At 46.5% G+C, this 19302-nt stretch overlaps 1 protein-coding gene across 1 annotated transcript; it reads right to left on the reverse strand.

The window, feature by feature from the left end:
• Positions 1 to 417: 417 nt before the first annotated feature.
• Positions 418 to 17806, reverse strand: C30H13orf42 (chromosome 30 C13orf42 homolog). Its single transcript, XM_061133619.1, has 4 exons — positions 17402 to 17806; positions 4250 to 4397; positions 1539 to 1770; positions 418 to 592 (listed from the first exon to the last, which is right to left on the reverse strand). Exons 1-4 carry the CDS (start codon positions 17804 to 17806, stop codon positions 418 to 420), a joined length of 960 nt encoding a protein of 319 aa, XP_060989602.1.
• Positions 17807 to 19302: the final 1496 nt, after the last annotated feature.

Below are 19302 nucleotides of genomic sequence, written 5' to 3' on the forward strand. Positions count from 1 at the left end.
AGCTCAGTGGGTGACCAGAGGGTTTCTGAGCCCCGTGAAGAGAGGAGCCACCTCTCTTTGAAAACTTTGGCCCAGAGATGAGTGGGTGGGTGTGTTTCTTGGTTTCCAGTACCAAGCGGGATGTTCCCCTGTACCAGGGGAGGCCAGGAGTGAGCCTGGACCTTCCGTTCCTTCTGTTCTTAAAGACCAGTAGGGTGGTAACGACCAGGCCACCTGCCCACGCAGAGAAAGCAGAGACCCGCCAAGTGCCCTACCGCGGGCTACGCGGGTGTCTTTGGCACTGACTGGGCACCGGCAGGCCGCGTGTTCAAGGACCTGACTTGACCCATCTTTAACTCTATCACACACCTGCTGCTTCGCTGAAAGCAGACTCCTTCTGGGGGACCCAGCCTGAGCCAGGCTGCCAAGCTGAGGCCGTCAGGGCACCGTCCGCTCCCAGAGTCGCTCCCGAAGCAGCCACTGCCCTCGGGGATTCTCTGTCTCATAGTGGTCCTCCCCCAGGGACACCGGGGGCTCCAGAGTAAAGAGCTCCGAGTCCCAGTCCGTATCTTCTCCCGAGAAGTTGAAGAGGATCTGTCTGGAGCTCCCGAGGCTGGAAGGGAGGAATGAGGCAGAGGGCTTAGGTTTGGCTTGGCCGGTCACAGAGGGAAAGGATGCTCTGATTTACCCTCCTGATGGAGCCTGTCGGATGCTCCCCTTGTGCTGGGAATCATGGAGGGCAGAGCTGTGTCATCGTAGGGATGTGGGGCAACCTGATCTTGGAGGGGAAGGGTGGGAGATTAGGGCTGAGTCCTGGTTTAATATGTCCAGTACACGGTCCTTTATTATGGAGGAGGGAAAAGGCCATTTAGAAAACCCCTGAACCCATCAGAGTTGGAGGGCTCTTGTAGAAACAAAGGAAGACAGGTGGGTGAGCCAAGACAGGCACTTCTATTGTGAGAGGTGAGCTCCCTGCAGAGTGGCCTGGGGTGGCCAGAGCAAGTGTGCACATATCTCTCTGAAGGAGTGAGTCCCAGGGATTTGCGAGTTAGAGATGGAAACTCGTCTTGGGAGAGGAGGACCTGCAGGGAAAGAGGCCAAGAGATGATGACAAGAGGGTCAGCACAGACCCGGCCAGGAAGAAGCCCTTCACCCCAGCCTGATGATGCCTTTCTACGGCAGGACCATCTAATCGGTTCAGGGTTGGACCGCTCAGGGTGCTATGCCTGCTTCAACCCCAAACTGTCATTAAAGATCTGTAGCTCATAGAGTATCAGTGACATCTGGGGGAAACAGTGAGACAGGACAGACAAGGCATGAGGGGCCAGAAAGGGAGGCAGATCCAGAGCTAAAAGGACATTTAAGGCTGGGGACAGACGTGAACCAAGCTAGAATATAAGTGTAAGCTGTTACAAAATTTTTAACTAAGACCTCCCTCCCCCCAAATAGGGAATAATTTTTCCATGCAGGATGGGGGTTCAGGGCACCTAAGAAGCACCCCCCAAGAGTCTAGTGGACATGAGAGCATCTTGGTTACAGTCTGTGGCCCAAACACTTACTCTTGTTTGCAGGCTTTGGGCTTAAATTTCAAAGTGCTGAAGGCCCCTTCCACAGCCTTGGGCAAGTAAATGGGGTGCCTCTCGAGTCTCCTCTGCGTGCCAATGGTCCGGCGCTCCGTGCTCTTCCGGAACTGGCCTGCTGTCGTGTGCCCCACGACGTCCTCGGAGCGCCGTCGGGGCGCCCTGAGGATCCAGTTGGAGTGCAGGCTATGCTCCCGGGAGCTGGTGACCACTGGAAGACAGAAGCCGGGCCCGGGAAAGGGGAATTCACCATGGGGAGGGGGGGGGAGCAGAAGGTCACGGAGGGGGCAACGGGGGCTGAGAACTCACAGTAAACACACATGTAAAATAGCAAATGCTTAAGAAGGCCCAGCTGCGCTAGCATGCTCTTGCTTAGTCGTTCAGTCACGTCTAATCCTCTGTGACCCCGTGGACTGCAGCCCACCAGTCTCCTCTGTCCGTGGAATTCTTCAGGCAAGAATACTGGAATGGATTGCCATTTCCTTCTCCAGGAGATCTTCCCGACCCAGGGATCGAGCCCGGGTCTCCTGCCTTGCAGGCAGATTCTATACCGTCTGAGCCACCAGGAAGACCCAGAGAGCCGAGCAAAGGGAATGATTCAACTCTGCAATTACGGGGCAGGGAGAAAATGCTCGAGCGTGTGTCTATTAAAGATAAGCACATAGACCTGTGTTTTCTGACTTGGAAAAATGCCCTCAATGTATTGTAAATTAAGGGAAAAGGGTGGATGAAAAAAATAGGCAAGAGTTTCTTATTTTTGTTTAAAAGGAATAATAAAGTGAGTCTATGTTTAAACCTTTTTGAAAGAACATACACCAAAATGTTAACGGTGATTATTATCTCTGGGTGGTAGAATTACAGGCCAAATGCTTCACTTTCTTCTTTATACTTTGGTATGTTGTTTGACTCACTGATTCACAATGAACATATGTTATTCTTGTTATTAGAGAAAAACACATAAAGTCATCTCCATTAAAAAATTTTAACTCTGAAGAGAACACTTATGTTCTCAATGGATGTGCATGCTCAATTGCTTTAGTCACGTCCAATTCTTTGCGACCCCATTGACTGTAGCCCATGAGGCTCCTCTGTCCATGGGACTTCCCAGGCAAGAATACCAGAGGGCATTGCCATGCCCTCTTCTCTAGGATATCTTCCTGACCCAGGGATTGAACCTGCATCTCTGGCAAGTCTCCTGCATCGCAGGCGGATTCTATACCACTGAGCCACCAGGGAAGCCCTGAGGGCCAATCAAAGATTAAAGAAACTGACAGTTGAATACTGGATGTGGGCTCAACTCATGAATGTGGTGGAGTTATCTGCTCTCCATCAGGAGGCAGCCAGTGATACACCTTGGCGAGGAGACGAGCACCACCTTCAACCTCACCCCACCCTCTCCAACAATCCAAGCTGGGCTTGAGCAAGCACCCTGGCACTCTCCCGCCCTCCACACCCTTGCAGAGTGGTGGCCAGTGGGGGCCACAGAGGGAGCACTGGGGGGGTGGGGTAGGGTGCAGAGGCGTGACAAATGGTAAAGGGTCAGAGTCAGGTCTAGCAAACAGTGCTGTCCAGGGCCAACCTACATAATCAAATATATTGGTCAAATATAAAATATATAGGTTAAATATAATTTGTCTATTCCCTTATCCCCTTGTGGCTCAGCTGGTAAAGAATCAGCCTGCAATGCGGGAGACCTGAGTTCGATCCCTGGGTTGGGAAGATCCCCTGGAGAAGGGAAAGGCTACCCATTCCAGTATTCTGACCTGGAGAATTCCATGGACTGTATATTCCATGGGGTTGCAAAGGCAGATGCAACTGAGCGACTTTCACTTTCACTTTCATTCCCTTTTCTTCTTTTTTCAATTCTGGTAACAGATACATAACATAAAATGTACCCTCTGAGGGATCTTGTAGTGTACATTCAGTTGAGTATACTCACATCATTGTGTGACAGGTCTCCACAACTTTTTCATCTTGCAAAACTTATACTCTGTACCCATTTAACAATTCCCCACCTCACCCCTTGCTTGAACTGTTGCCCTATTGCTTTCCCCTCACAGAGCCTTAAAAATTCCACCCCACCTCAGCTGTGAAAAATGGACCACAGAGAAAGACTCAGTGGTGTTTGACTCTTTGTGACCCCCTGGACTATACCTACATTCATGCATGCTCAATTATGTCCAACTCTTTGCAACCCCAAGGACTGTAGCCCACCAGGCTCCTCTATCCATGAAAGTTCTCCAGGCCAGAATACTGGAGTGGGTAGCCATTCCCTTCTCCAGGTGATCTTCCCCTCCCAGTGATGGAACCCAGGTCTCCTGCATTGCTGGCCGATTCTTTACCAGCTGAGCCACCAGGGAAACCCAAGAATACTGGAGTGGGTAGCCTATCCCTTCTCCAGTGGATCTTCCCAACCCAGGAATCGAACCAGGGTCTCCTGCACTGCAGGCAGATTCTTAATCAGCTAGCTACCAGAGAAGCCCCACAGAGAAGGAGTTTTCGTCCAAACAGGGCGCCAAGGGTTAAAGGGGGTACCCCAGTGTGGGGGAGGCCAAAGCCAGGACCCCAAGGCATAGAGCGAGCTCAGGGCCAGGCTCTGGCTTGCAGATGAGAGTTTCCCCTTTATTGGGGAAGTCCACCCCACAGACCCCACGCCACCCCCACCTCCCACCCCCAGGGATGGCACTCACCATCGAAGTCCACGTCTTCATTCTGCAGGTCCACCTCCGCAGCCCGCGGCCGCTTCTCCGTATCCAGCTCTGCGATGATGGAGTCAAAGAAGGCAATGGCCTCCGCCACGTCCGCGCTGAACTGGGAGTACTTCTTGGGGGTGGGTTTCTGCTAGAGGTGAAGGGCAGGGGGAAGGGGCAGAGCTGCGTGAGCCAGCCAGCTCGGAGCGCCCTCCGCAAGGGATGCTGAAAAGGACCAAATGTTACTAAAACTAAATGTTTAAGTGACGTTGCGGGTTTGCACGCAAATTTGAAGACGTGCCCCTGAAAGGAAGGTAGATACTCCAGAGCCACAGTTGCTATAGTCAGTGGATTTTCCGTTATCTCAAGGGGGTCGGGGGGCGGGTATGAAAGGGTGAGTCTATCTGCCTCTGTCTTGGTCAGGGACTGTTATCTGCCATTAGGCAAAATAATCTGTCTTTCTTTGGCCTGTCTCCTGCAAATAAGCCCAGTTAGGAGATTGGGAAGTTCCAGTTCCAGTTCCAGTTCTCCAGTTCCCCGGGGCAGGTGATGAGATGCTCACAGCAGAAAAGAGGGGATGAGATATGTTGAAAATAAAACACTCCGGAAGAGGTGTCAGTAGGAAAAGTGGCCAAATTCGGGTTCAATCGTGGAATACACTGAAGACAAATGGGTATGATTGTTTGAAAAGTTAAAGCAAAGATATTAATACAATATAAAGCATTTAAGAAATCTACTGAAAGTCAGACCAGGTTCCAGGTTCTGTCCTGATCCATTCTCCTTCAGGATATCCTCCTCCTCCTCCCCCTCCTCTTCATCACCAACATTGTCTTCACAACAGCCCCCAGTCAGTCACCAGTGACTGGCATCATGGAAGTCCAAGCACTGTAATGGACTTTGGGGGAGAACTCAGGACAAAAGGCACAGTATCAACATGTGAACTAATAAAAAACTCCCCAAAGAATGTAGGAAGAGAGAGAACTCGGGGAGGAAAAAGAGAGACAATAGGTGTTAACCTGGGCTCTTTGGACCAAGTACAGTGTTCTTCTATTTTTTGTATGCATTGTGAAAGTAGTGAAAGTCGATCAGTGGTGTCTGATTCTTTGTGACCCCATGGACTCTTTGTGACCCCATGGATGCATCCATGGAATTCTCCAGACCAGAATACTGGAGCGGGTACCCTTTCCCTTCTCCAGGGGATCTTCCCAACCCAGGGATTGAACCCAGGTCTCTTGCATTTTAGGTGAATTATTTACTAGCTGAGCCACAAGGGAAGCCTAAGAATACTGGAGTGGGTAGCCTATCCCTTCTCCAGGGGATCTTCCTGACCCAGGAATCGAACCGGGGTCTCCTGCATTGCAGGCAGATTCTTTACCAACTGAGCTATCAGGGAAGCCCTTTTGAAAGTGGGATGGTATTAAAAATGAAAGTGATTTAATCACAGATTTGCATGTTAGGAAACTAATGGATGACATCTTTATACACGCATAAGATTTTGGTTAAATATATACATTTTTTGAGCCAACTCTGGAAGATAGTGGAGGACAGGGGAGCCTGGCATGCTACAGTCCATGGGGTCACAAAGAGTCAGACATGACTGAGTGACTGAACAACAAAAATGCATTTTATACCACTAGGGGACTTTTTTTTTTATTTTTTGGCCATGCCACAGCTCGCAGGATCTTAGTTCCCTGGCCAAGGATCTAACCCTGTCCCCTGCAGTGGAATCACAGAGTCCCAACCACTGGACCACCAGCTAATTCCCAAAAAGCATCTTTAACTAGTGGATTTTTTTTTTCCTTTTATATTTGTGAGAAGCATTCTTGGAGAAAATTTTTGAAGTGCCTCAAAACATACTTAACCTTTTCTGTTAAAAGTGGAAAACTGTTCATATGTAGTTATCTTGCCGCATTCAAAGAGCAAATGAAAGTGAAAGTGGCGGGTGGCTGGGTGGGGGGGCAGTTAAAACTCAATGACAAAGAGAACAAGAGAGAGGTCGTCAGTGAGAGAGATACCCAGGAGTTCCTGGTAAAGGGAAAGCAGTTGAAGAGGAGGAATTGCTGTAACAGAGCAGAGGAACTTACCTTCCAGAGAGCCATGGGGGGTTGGTATCGGGCGGTGCGCGCTGCAGAATTGGAAGCACTTGAGAAGGGGGACAGTTTGACCCTCGAAACCAGAAATGTTCCAGATTTGGCAGGACCAGGAACACCAAGGACTGGGATGGAAAACTAAGGGGCTGGTTGACAGTCTATATGGACTCAGCGGGCCAGGCCACCCTCCCACAGTCAGATGACCGGAAGACTCATCTCTGGAGGCAGCTCCCTGTGTTTTCTCTTGCTAGTCCCTCTGCCTTGAACGCCTTACCTGACCAGCTCCTATCTGACCATCAGGACGTGGCTGAGACAGCTCTTTCTCCCTCAGACGGTGCTAAGCACCTGCATTTTTGAGCAGGCAGAGGCTGGTACCCTAGCTGCGCCTGCAGAGAATGACAATTGCTCCTTTTTCCTTATTTCCAGTCACTTTCCCCCAAGCTCCCAAAGCCCCAGGCCACCCTGCTTCTTTATCCCATATCCTGAGCCCCTTGCTTTCCTGAAGGCAGATCTGAATTTGTCCCCCTTCTCCTCACTCGGCTGCCTTGTGGATAGGCCTTCTCTTTGCTGCAAACCCTGGCATCTCAGCATTCGGGTTTCATGTGAATTAGGTAGATGAGCCTGGCTTGGTGACACTGAGGCTAACCTGCAAGTCCAGGTTCCCTGGGCCTTTTCAAGCCCTTTTTCAAACTCAGGCTCACACAAGAGCTACATCAACAGAAGCTCAGGGTTTAGGGCTCAGGCTAAAATCGCAGAAAATCTACTTTACAAAGCGGTGGTTGGACAAAATGGAACTTCAATCACCCACACCGTTGGGTGAGAGCCAAAATAGTTCTCCCTCTCTGAACTCAATACTCTTAAATAAAAATGGATTGCCTTCCTTCCCATTCTGACTTTTCCTGGCCCAAAATTTTTCAGCTACTTCTTTGGAAAGACTGCTACACGCCTGCTTTCTGGGGCACCTGCTCAAGCCTGAGTGTCACAGGGCTCGTGTTCCTTCGGCCCCAGCAGCCCCAGGGCAACGAGCTTTCTCTGAGAGCATCTGTATTGCGTTGCCAACTCCACTCGAGTTTGCCTTTCACAGTCAACCTTCAGTGGCCTTAAGGTCATCATTTTCCAAGCCTCCCTGTCCGACTCCTTCACAACAAGCCTGGGTCTCAGATTACTTTCCCCAGATGAAACCCTTGCACTTTTCCAAACCAAACTCCACTGTATTTCTCACTGTAATGTTTGAGTCCCCCAAGGCAGCGTATTTTTCCGTATTGCACATCCGCTCCCATCCTGCCTGGTCTCACCTGCCCTTTGGGTCCTTCAGCTTCTCCAATCTGTTTACTTTCTCCTGGGATCTGTCAGTATTTGTCTCCAAGAGGTTTGGATGCTCCAAAACGAATATGCAGGTGTAAGCAGCAACATTTTGTCAGAGGTTAGGGCAGGTTGGATAGGTTCTAAACCTACCCAAAGCCAAGAGGACCACCACGAAACATGGAGCCGCCTCCTCCCTTCTCTTGATCGGGGCCCACCCCCCTCACCTCCCCAAGGGCCACCTCACATGGCACCTCCTCTCTGATGCTTTCACCCTGAAGCAGAGAGACACGAGCACGGCTTTTCTATGTTTATGTGGACAGCAACGTTGTATGAAACCCTCATAGCCACACACCAGGCCCATGATTCTTTTTGGTTTTGAAGCTTTCACTTTGTTTTGGGGGTGTGGCTGATTAATAACGCTCTGATCATTTCAGGTGAACAGCGAAGGGACTCAGTCATACACATACATGTATCCATTCCCACCCCAAACCCCCCTCCCATCCAGGCTGCCACAGAACATTGAGCAGAGAAGTTCCGTGGGCTATGCAGTAGGTATAGGTCCTTGTTGGTTATCCATTTTAAATATAGTATATAAATATATATAGTGTGTGACCTGCCCAAACTCCTTATCACTTCCCCCATCCTTCCCGCCAGCAACCACACGTTTGTTCTCCAAGTCTGTGAGTCTCTTTCTGTTTTGTAAGTAAGTTCATTTGCACCATTTCCTTTTAGATACCGCATATAAGGGATGTCATAGACAGACTCGTGATTCTCAGCCTTGTCTGTGAAATAGCTTTGGCAAATGACACTCACAGATAGATTGTCTTTGGATAGATACTCATAGCCTTCCCTAGTGGCTCAGTTGGTAAAGAATCTGCCTGAAGTGCAGGAGACCTGGGTTTGAGCCCTCGGTCGGGAAGATCCCCTGGAGAAGGAAATGGCAACCCACTCCAGTACTCTTGCCTGGAGAATCCTATGGACAGAGGAGCCGGGCTACAGTCCATGGAATCGCAAAGACTCAGACACGACTGTGCAGCTAACTCTCTCTCTGTCATTGCCAACCACTACCTACATGACAGGCTGTAGGATACACCCCGCTCCCAACCTTCTTGTTGTTATCCTCCCCATTTCTCTTTTAACACATCAGTGTGGTGCAGGCCAGATGCTGAGATGAGGGCACTTCAGGTTATGGGCCGTGTCAGTGCAGATGGGCTGTCTTTCCATCTGTGAATGTCAGGCATCTATTTTAGTGCCTGACACAGAGTAATCTGTTGAATGGATAAATGTATGCTATATACATGCCAACATCTAATGTTTATATTCTCCAACAGTTTTTATGATGCTAACTTATACCTTTGGATTTAACTGGACAAATTTTGAGAACTCTGTACCCCTTATTTTCATGGAGTGTTGATAATACAACCTTGAGCTAGTAACATCTGGAAATCAAAATGTCAATGCATTGCGGTGAAATTTCCAGGATCAGGTGTGGAACTGGTCTGGCTGGACAGGAGAGACCATTTTCCCTTGGCTCATTCAGCGGGGTGAAATGAAATGCAAACCAGTTTAAATTTATCCATAAGCAATGTAATGTTCTCAAAAGAAGCCCTTCAGGATAAACCTTAAAAGCTCAGATATATCCTCTTTGCTTCTGCCATCCTTGGAATGGTTATTTACGATCAAATCCAATGTTATTCTTACCCCTTTTATATCACAACACCTATGGAAATGTGTACCCATCATTGAAGAGGGGTTCATGATAAAAAGAATGGGAGCTTAAGAAACAAGAACTGTATATGGCATAAAGGAACCTATCTACAAACCACAAACAGACTCACAGACATAAAGAACAGATGCATGGTTGCCAAGGCGGAGGGAGGTGGGAAGGACTGGGAGTTTGGGATTAGCTGATGGAAACTTAGATGTAGGATGGATAAACAACAAGGTCCTATGGTGTAGCACAGGGAACTATGTTCAATATCCAGTGATAAACCTAATGGAAAAGAATATTAAAAAGAACGTATACGTGTGTGTTACTGAGTCACTTTGCCGTACAGCAGAAATTGGCACAACATTTTATGTCAACTATACTTCAGTAAAAAAAAAAAAAAAAGAACAAGAACTATAGATCTGACAAACAATTTGGGGAAAGGTATAATCACTGACATTTAAATACATATGTACACATGTCCACATCCACATTTTCAACGGATAAGCTACTGGTAGACTTGTCAGAGCTGAACAACAACCCAATAGTGATGTAGACAATAGAGCTGAGAAAATCAGACCGAAAAGATAAAAAGGAGGGGCAGGGTTTGTCACAAACTATAGTGTAACTAAACCTGGGAATTACCTCTTATAGCTAAGCGTTGCAATCATTTTGGAAGCATAGCTGTACCTCTTCTGTGTCTGGTATTAGAGGTTACAGACTCCCAGTCCGACAAGCTGTCTTTTTTCTCCAGCATTACCATCTGAAAGCCATCCTTTCCTTTGCTAGTACCTGGTACCTCCTCCACTCCTCCCCTTAAAGGTCACCTGTGTGATCCTTTCACTTTAGCAAAACAGTAAGTGAATGTTTTTTGTTCACACTTAGGAAACTCTGCAAAGCCTAACTAATAGAACTGAATTAATAGCCTCGAAGCATAGTATAAAACTCTTCACACATGATAAGTGAAACATTACAATCCAATGAGAGAAGGGACAGATTTGTCAATAAATGGTGTTGAATCTTTGCTATCTGGGAAAAATTTCAAATAGGATTCTCACTTCCTACTATGCATAAAAATAAATTGCTGATAGATAAGAGGGTTGGGGTTTTTATGGAACTATTAAAAAAAAAGGAAAGTGGCAAATATGTAACTGACCTTGAGATGTACAAGGGCTTTCTAAGCATGAAACAAAGAAGTATCAAAGACAAAAGGTGACGTATTTGACTACATAAAAACTGGTAATATTTTTAATGATAAATAAAATTGTAGTCAAGTAAAATTAAACTATATATAAATCTGAGAAAATATTTTTAACCATGTGGCAGACAATGTGCTCACATTCTTGATGTGAATCCACATAGATTAAAAAAAAAATTTTGCTAGAGCCAAAAATCTATAAAGACATGAATGGGCAATCCATTAATCAAGAGTACACATTGGTTTGATAAAACAAGAGGGTCATTCTTTGCTCAAGCAATAATTCAAAAAAAGTACATAAGATAATTCTGCTTATCTATTAAATCAATAGACTTTAGAAATTAATGACACTACTTGGTGTTGATAAAATGCAATAAGAGCTTTCTAATTCACTGTTGATTAAAGCATAAATTATAAAATATTTCTGGAAAACAATATGTAGAAGAACCTTTAAAAATGAAAGACTTTTAGCCTTTGACCTATTAATCACACTAAGGAATAACTGTCCAAAAAATGCCTTTATAGACAGAGTAAGATGAATTCATTCATAATGTTTAACAATTGCTTAAAGGATTGTGAGTTAAATTTTTGCCATTAAAACTTCAGTTTTCAAAAACAAGTTAATGATAGAAAAGAACCCAAAATATAAATTATTTAAAAGTATATGGTATATGCCAAATTTAGTATATTTATACATATACATACATAAAGGTTGCCAAATTCAGGAACTAAAAAAACTTAATGGCAGTTAAATTTCAATTTTACATAAGCTATAAATTTTTGGTATTAATATATACCAAATATTATATGGACATAATTATATTTTAAAAATCCATCATTTATCTGAAATCCAAATTTAAATAGACATCCTCTATTTTATCTGGCAACACTACTATACATATCTATAACCATACAAGAAATAAATGATTGAAAGAAAATATATTTAAACATTTTAGAGTGATTACTCTGGATGATATGGTTCTAAGTTATTTCAATTTTCTTCAACTTTTCTGTGTTTTATAAATTTTGTTTAATGAGTAAATATAACTTAGAAAAAATGTTTACCAAAAAACAAAAATGTCCTTTTGATGGTAAACTCTGATTCATTACACATGGGATGCTTTAACTATTAGGATATCATTTCATCTGAATACACCCAAATATATTCTACTCTATTAAAAACAAAAGATAATTTTCCATTCACTGAAAACCATAGACCTATTACTTTTCCAAGTCATCCATAAACCTTTCAGTTTTCTTCTTAAATTACAACTGGGGTTTCTTAGCTTATTTGTTTATTGAGTTACAGTGTACCTGGAGCTTCACTAGAAGCTGGAGATAAAAAGATAAATAAGACATGGTGACTCCATTCAAGGAGCTCGTGGCCAGCAGCAGACACAGCAAATGAACAGACAATTACAGTGCTGTGGGCTGAGTGCTGAGATAAGGGCCAGACCCCAAAGAAGGGAGAAATCCACTGTGTTAGACTTGAGGACCTGAGAAATAGCTTCCTGGGGCAGTGCTTTCTCTGCTGTGTTAAAAGACAAGAAGTCAGCCGGGTGAGTGGAGTGTAGTGGAGAGGAAAATGGGAGGAAGAAGTGTTGATTCTAAGCTGAGCAAGCAGCAGGTGTCTGGAAGATAGATTGGGGATATAATTACCCATCTTGTGATCTGACTGAGAGGGGCTGCATGAATTGGATACTCTGTTATCAATCATTATTTTACTGTCTGTCATCTTCTGGGGAGCTCTGCCAAGCATCATAGAAATTCTTTGCAGTTCATACTGAATGTTTACTGCCGTTTAACTCTGCCAACCAGATACAGGCCCAGTACTAGAGACCTCCAGTAACTGATGCTCACAGAAAACCTGCACTTTCATACCACCATGTTTGCAGAAATCCCCCCCCAACAGAACTGAAAAATTATTCCCAGTGGTATATGGGAATCCAGGACCTGCTTTCCCATCCCATATGCCATTTATAGATGGACTATTTAGAATCTTCTTAGGTGAATTGGATTCAGATCTTTCTACCGTAGAGGAGGAAAAAAATCTATTTGCTGTTGACATGGTCTTATTTCATGAACCAGGATTGAACAGCCAATGACAGAAAATTTATTCTGAAAGCTATCTATTATCAGAGCAAAACTACTTTAAATAAAAATCAATCACATTTGGCAGGCATTCTCCAGAATTCCCCTGGTTCTATTTAAATTATTCTTGTAGCAAATGAATTTCTTTAGTTGGGGGGTGGGGGGTGGAAAGGGGATTGGTGCTGGGAGAGGTGTACATTGAACAGCTGGTTCATTTATCCAGGCAGACATATGGGGAATCCAAGCTGCTCAGAGCTAGATGACACAAAGAAATAATGACATTTCTTCTGACTGGGGTAGGTGACCAGGAACCTTAGCTTTGGGAAATATTTCCTCCCAAACCTTCTGGGCAGAGTTTCCTGAGTGCATTGCAGCCAACTGCCAACTGCCTCCCCTGGTAGCCCAGACACTGTGGTCCACTCAGGTCCCCTTGGCTCAGTTCTCACAGAGGGATGCCGGCTGTTCACCTGTTCATCTGGCCCTAAAAAAGTGGGGAGCAATCCTCAGTGAATCCCCCCAAGTGCTGACGAGTACTCCGGACAAAATCAGTGTAATCTCAAACTTGGCCTCCTCACCTCCCATCAAAACCCAAGCTCCCTGGTGGTTCAGGGGTGAAGACTACGCACTCCCAATGCAGTGGCCCCGGGTTCGCTCCCTGGTCAGGAAACCAGATCCCGTGCACTGCAATTAAGAGTCCACAGACCACAACTAAAGATCCCGCAAGCTGCAACGAAGACCTGGTGCAGCCAAATAAATAAATAAAAATAAATATTTGAAAAAGCCCAAGCTCATGGACTGTTGAAAAGGAAGGAGGTTCTCACAACGTGGATGAACCTTGAAAACACTATGCTAAGAGAAAGAAGCCAGTCACAGATGGACAAGTACTGTGCCATTCCATTTATATGAGGTTCCCAGAATAGGCAAATTCACAGAGACAGAAAGCAGAACACAGAAGTCGAGGGGAAAGGGAAAATGGGGAGTCACTGCTTAATGGGCCCAGACCTTGTGTCTGGGCTGATGAAAATTTTCTGGGAATGGATAGTAGTGGGCTACACAGCATTATGCTTAATGCCAGGGAACTGCACACTTAAAAATGGTTCAAATGGTAACTTTTAATTTTTTTGGTAACTTTTAATTTTTTAAAGAATTTTAAAGAGAGTTATATTTTAAGAAATAAGAGAGTTGTCAAACATTTTATAAAAACGTTCTCCTAATTCCTAAATGAAGTATTTTTAGAGCCTCCATGACCTCTTAAAGGAATGTATTTTCTAGTTTCTACTAATTTACTCTCAAAAAGAATTCTAAAAATATGTTAATTAGGGCTTACTGTCTTTGGGCTGAATTATCATGGGTCTATATAAATGATCATTTGGAAAAGCTTATAGAAAGCTCTGGGGTAAAGAGCTCTGATTTCTGTCTGGCAGTTAACCATTTGATATTACACAGGGTTGCACATTTTTCTTTAAAAGAAATGTCTATTATATCAAAGAAAAGCACTTAATTTCATAATTCATTGTCTGTGATAGACTTCATTACCCATAATCTGAGGCCACTGAAAAGCAGTCATTTAAGGTGCTATGAAACGCCATGTTGAAAATGGTAAATACTGTGTTATGCTTATTTTACCACTCCCTCAAAAAAAAGGCCAAGCTTGAGAGAAAGTGATGTGTTATGAGGAGGAGTGAAAAGAGAGAAGGGAAATAACCCAGAGACCTCTGGCAGCTTGAAGACATTACCATGGGAACAAGGTGAGGAGGGAAACACGCCAAGGCTGAGGCCAGTCTTGTTCCAGACCAGACCCCAAAGCAGGCTGAAGGAGAGCAATTTGCTATCCAAAGTGCTGGGATGAGGGGGGAAATAGGGAGAAGCACAGCAGGACAGCTTTTAACTTCTCACGGGCTTTTTCTCTCAGGGGGTGCACCACATCTTTAGGCGACTTTGACAGAGATTTTGGAAGGGTGTGTGGTTCCCCCCCCAACCCACATGCCTCTGGCATTTGAATCCTCCACTGGGTCCAAAAGGACCTGCAGGAGTTACACAGCCAGATCCCTTCCCGAGTTCCTCACTAGGACACATGCCTTGTGCAACTTGGTGGTCACCCACAAGGGCTCTGAGAAATCGCCTCCAGAAATCTGCATCCTGGGTCACTGCCTGCCTTTCCCACAAGAATGATCATCCATGAGAATAAGAACTTTGGCTCCTTTAGCAGCATCTTGAAGAGTTCCTGACACATAGTATGTGCTCAATAAATATGTGTTGTTAAGTGAAGGAAGGAAAGAAGGAATAATACACTCACTGATGAATTGTTACTAAAATATTGGTGAGGGCATATTACAAATGACGTCACCCATGGTTCCCGGTATCAGATCCTCTGTGAGAAAGTTTAGAATTTAAGGCTGGGAAAAGTCTGGATTCCCCTAAGCAATAGGTATGGTTCTTCCTCTTAGTTAGAATTTTGAAATAAGTCCTGCTCTTTTTATGTTGTAGCTCCCAGGAAGGGCAAAGCCAAACCCAGCTGTAGGATTTGCATGTTTTCTTGAGTCATCTTGATTTTCTGTGGATGCCTTTTCTCTCCCAGCTTTCCAATGTCTGTTGGCATGTTATGCTGCTGGTATATGAATCCTCTCAGACCCTCTGTAGAATGATTAGGAAGTAAGGAAGTATTTCTGCTGAAATGATTTGAAGACACGGTACCTATTCATTATGAAGATGCTTTTACAGCTGTGCTCACACTCTCTCCCCAGCTTTCTCCCTAGCACACAAGTGGACAAAACAAACTCAATATTTCAAGGCTATAGAGACCACAGGGCTTCTCAGGTGGTGCTAGTGGTAAATAACCCACCTGCCAAAGCAAGAGACCCAAGAGATGTGGCTTCAGCCCCTGGGTCAGAAAGATCCCCTGGAGGAGGGCATGGCAACCCTCTCTAGTATTCTTGCCTGGAGAATCCCAGGGACAGAGGAGCCTAGCAGACTACAGTCCAAGGGGTTGCAGAGAATTGGACATGACGGAAGCAACTTAGCACACACCATGCACAAAGTGCCCGGAGGGAATCTAGCCAGAGCCGAGAACCGCAGGACAGTCAAGCTGGAGAGAAGTCCAGAAGCCATGGTGACCCCTCTGTCACTGGAGGTGACCACAGAGGAGGAGGTGGCCCTGAAGGAGGCGGTGGCCCCGAAGGAGGGTGTCAGGCCCCCAGATCTACAACTGGCTGGCTGCAGGATCAGTACCCACACCTGAGAGTAGGATACTTCATATGGGCCCCAACGCTGACCTACTTTGAGAGTTCAAATGGTTATTTAAACTGCTCCCACATGGGATAAAATGCAGACAGTTGAAACCTGCTGGGTGAGGCCAAGCCCTAGAGATCTGATAACAGGCCAGTTGGTCAGTGTTAATGGGACTTGCAGGCCTGCAGGACACTCTGGGGAGGCAGCCAGGATGGGGTAGGAGCTGAGAGGACAGAAAGGCCGGCTCTAAACTCCTTAGAGCTCAGGAGAATGATTGATGGGGATTTGAAACAGCCTCAAACTTCAGACATTAAAAAAAATTTAGGGAACAAAGGAACAAGTAACAGTGAGATTTGGGTCTTAGCAAAATCTGGTCACCGAGCCTCAGCTTGTTCTTCTGTGATCCCAAGGGACTTTCTCCCCCCTTCTCTTCTGGCATTATTGGAATTACCTCCAAAAAACATAGTGTGTACAAACACTGTGATAAGTACAAGTGAAAGTGTTAGTCACGCAGTCACGTCTGACTCTTGCGACCCCATGGACTGTTGTCCATCGAGCACCTCTGTCCATGGAGTTCTCCAGGCAAGAACACTGGAATGGGTAGCTATTCCCTTCTCCAGGGGATCTTCCCGACCCAGGGACCGAACCCAGGTCTTCTTCATTGCAGGCAGATTCTTGACCGTCTGAGTCACCAGGGAAACCATAAAATGCAGGTCCTTCCCCTCACTGATTTCCTGCTTGGTCTGCCTGGGCAGGAAGACTCCAGTGCCCAGCAAAGTTGTCGTTCAGTCTCCTGAAGTCACAGACTCTCTCTGAGGCTGTGACCGGGTCCCCTGAGGACCTGAGCACCCCACACAGACAGAGCAAATCCTCCCAATGTTCGCTTTTCACTGGGACTTTCAGATGTGATTGTAATAATAAAAGCAACAACAATAACTTGTTGAGAAGTGATGTGTTGAAGTGCTGTGCTGTCACGCAAATGTCATAAAAGCCTTCTCTCACCCAGGAAGTGGGCAGTAAGTGACAGGCAAACTGTTGGCCTGAAGACCAAGCCCAAGCCCTCCTTGTGGGCTGCTCTGGGGATGCCAGAAACTGTCCCTCCCCACCCCCAGGCCTCCACGCAAAAATTCAGCATGGGACCAGCCACCCTTCCCAGGCCGGGGAGATGGCCATGGCGACTCTCTGAGGTCTTGGAGCTGGTGCCCAGAACACGCAGATTAATTGAGCTGTGCTTGAATGAACCAGGGTTCCCACTCGCCTCTTAGAGAAGTGCTTTTGTCCATAGTATTTCTTGGGGGCACTTCAAAGAAACTGAAAAAGTGTTAGTTGTTCAGCCATGTCAGACTGATCCCAAGGACTATAGCCCACCAGGCTCCTCTGTCCATGGGATTCTCCAGGCAAGAATACTGGAGTGGGTTGCCATTTCCTCCTCCAGGGCATCATCCCGACCCAGGGATGGAACCCGGGTCTCCTACATTGCAGGCAAATTCTTTACCATCTGAGCCACCACGGAAGCCCACGGTGGCACTTACCTTCATTTCTTTGGCGGCGGACTTCTTTACGCCCCTGGAGGATTTCGAGGAGGTGGAGGAGACGCCCGGGGCGCGGCTGGGCTTCAGGTCGTTGAGGCTGCTAAGGTACTTCTTGCGCAAGGCCAGCAGCTCCTGTAAGTATTGCAGGCAGTCCTGGGTGCGCGAGAGCATCCACGCGCGGTCCCCCTCCTGCTGCAGGCAGTACAGGCTGGTGTCCATGCTGCCGGCGCTCCGGTATTTCTTTAAGGACTCGCTGAACTTCTCGCCGTGGTCCCCGACCACGTACACGGAGCTGCTGCGGATCAGCCTGACGGCGGGGCTGGGGCCGTGGTAGTAAGGGCTCTCCGCCACCTCTGCCTTCCTGTGCGGGCCGGAGTGAAGGATGGAGTGGAGCTTTCTGAGCATGGTGCTGGGTTTCTCTCTGTGGGTGCCTTCCAGCTGCCTGCGCGGCGCCACTTGATCTAGCTGCGGGCGCGGGAGCCAACCTGCGGGACTGCCCCCATCTGCCTTCCCCCGGGCCCCTGAGTCCCGGAATCCCAGCGAGTGTGGGCTCGGTCAGGCGGGCAACCCGGGCATCTCTCATGGGGGGAACTTTCACATCCAATAACCGAGATGCCATAAACCACCTGAGGGCTTGAGGGAGCAGTGCCCTGAGCTTTAAAAGCAAGCTCCCTGGCTGGCTTGAAGCACCCCGGGGGGCAAATACCTTCCTCGCTGTTCCATCAAAGGTCCCAGCTGGATGGGGAACGTGGGACGCCGCGTTTCCCTGCTCAGCTATTTTCTCTCCTTTCCCTTTTGCATTTCTGGATGTGGTCTCACTTGGTTTGACTGGATCTTGCTGTGGGTTTTTAGGTTTCTACCTCTGTTGAGCTGGCCCTGGTCCTGAATTCCCCGTGGCCAAAATGCCTGAAACCCTACTTTGTAAAGACAGCGCTAAGCCAAAAATAGCATGTTGCTGGAGGTAAAATCCAGTCCCCCTGAGATGCGCCTGGGTGGACACAGCCAGGACCTTTGGCAGGGGGCTCTCAGATCCCTGAGAAGCTGGTCTCTGAGTAGCATCCCAGCGACCTGGCGGTGCCTCACTCTGCCGTAAGGAGACCTCGCTGCTGTTACCGGATAGCAGTCTATTGTGGAGACAGGAGGATTCAGATATCTTACCACAACTTTCTGCACAAAAGCCTCAGAGAGCTGAGGGTGGCCACATGTATGGGGCAAATCGCTTTCTTTAGCTTGAACACATTTTCATTTAAATAAGACTCGCTATGTATGTATGCTCAGACGTGTCTGACTCTTTGCGACCCCATGGACTGTAGCCCAAAAGGATCTTCTGTCCACAGAATTTTCCAGGCAAGAATACTAGAATAGGTTGTCACTTCCTACTCCAGGAGATCTTCCCAACCCAGGGAGCGAACCACGTCTCTCGGGTTTCCTGCACTGGCAGGCAGATTCTTTACCACTAGTGCCAGCAATCTCAGGGAGATTACCTCTAGAATTTTTCCCAGTCAAATGCTACATATCATTATTGCATTCATTTTTCTACACAGTCTATTTCTCTCCCAAACTTCAGAGAACTGAAGCCTGAAAATCTCCAGCACAGGCATTTTGTTAAGCTAAGATGGGCGTCAGAGGAAACTATGAGCCCCTGGAAATTGTAGTAAATGTTATGGGATATACACTTTAGCATGGTTTGCTGGGGGGGAGGGGATTTTTTTTTTTTTTTTCTTTTTGAGGAAGAAAATGTTCATGACTTTATCAGATGTTCAAAGAGATCTGTGATACAAAAATTTTTTTAATGTTGATATCCTGCTCTAGAAAAATAACCATGACTTTGAAAATGTAACCAGAAAAGGACATTATAAATGTATTCTTCTTGAGTGCATCCTCCACCTGTGATGTTCTGC

This window comes from Dama dama, chromosome 30 (genome assembly GCF_033118175.1).
Source record: "Dama dama isolate Ldn47 chromosome 30, ASM3311817v1, whole genome shotgun sequence".
NCBI lineage: Eukaryota > Metazoa > Chordata > Mammalia > Artiodactyla > Cervidae > Dama > Dama dama.

What these genes read in the sequence shown, in the direction of transcription:
- C30H13orf42 (XM_061133619.1), bottom strand. Translation starts at nt 17,806, where the DNA reads ATGCTCAGAAAGCTCCACTCCATCCTTCACTCCGGCCCGCACAGGAAG. An exon ending in TGAAGACGTGGACTTCGATG is followed by an intron (nt 1,771 to 4,249) that starts GTGAGTGCCATC and finishes TCTGTCTTCCAG; the next exon opens with TGGTCACCAGCTCCCGGGAG. An exon ending in CCCAAAGCCTGCAAACAAGA is followed by an intron (nt 593 to 1,538) that starts GTAAGTGTTTGG and finishes CCTCCCTTCCAG; the next exon opens with CCTCGGGAGCTCCAGACAGA.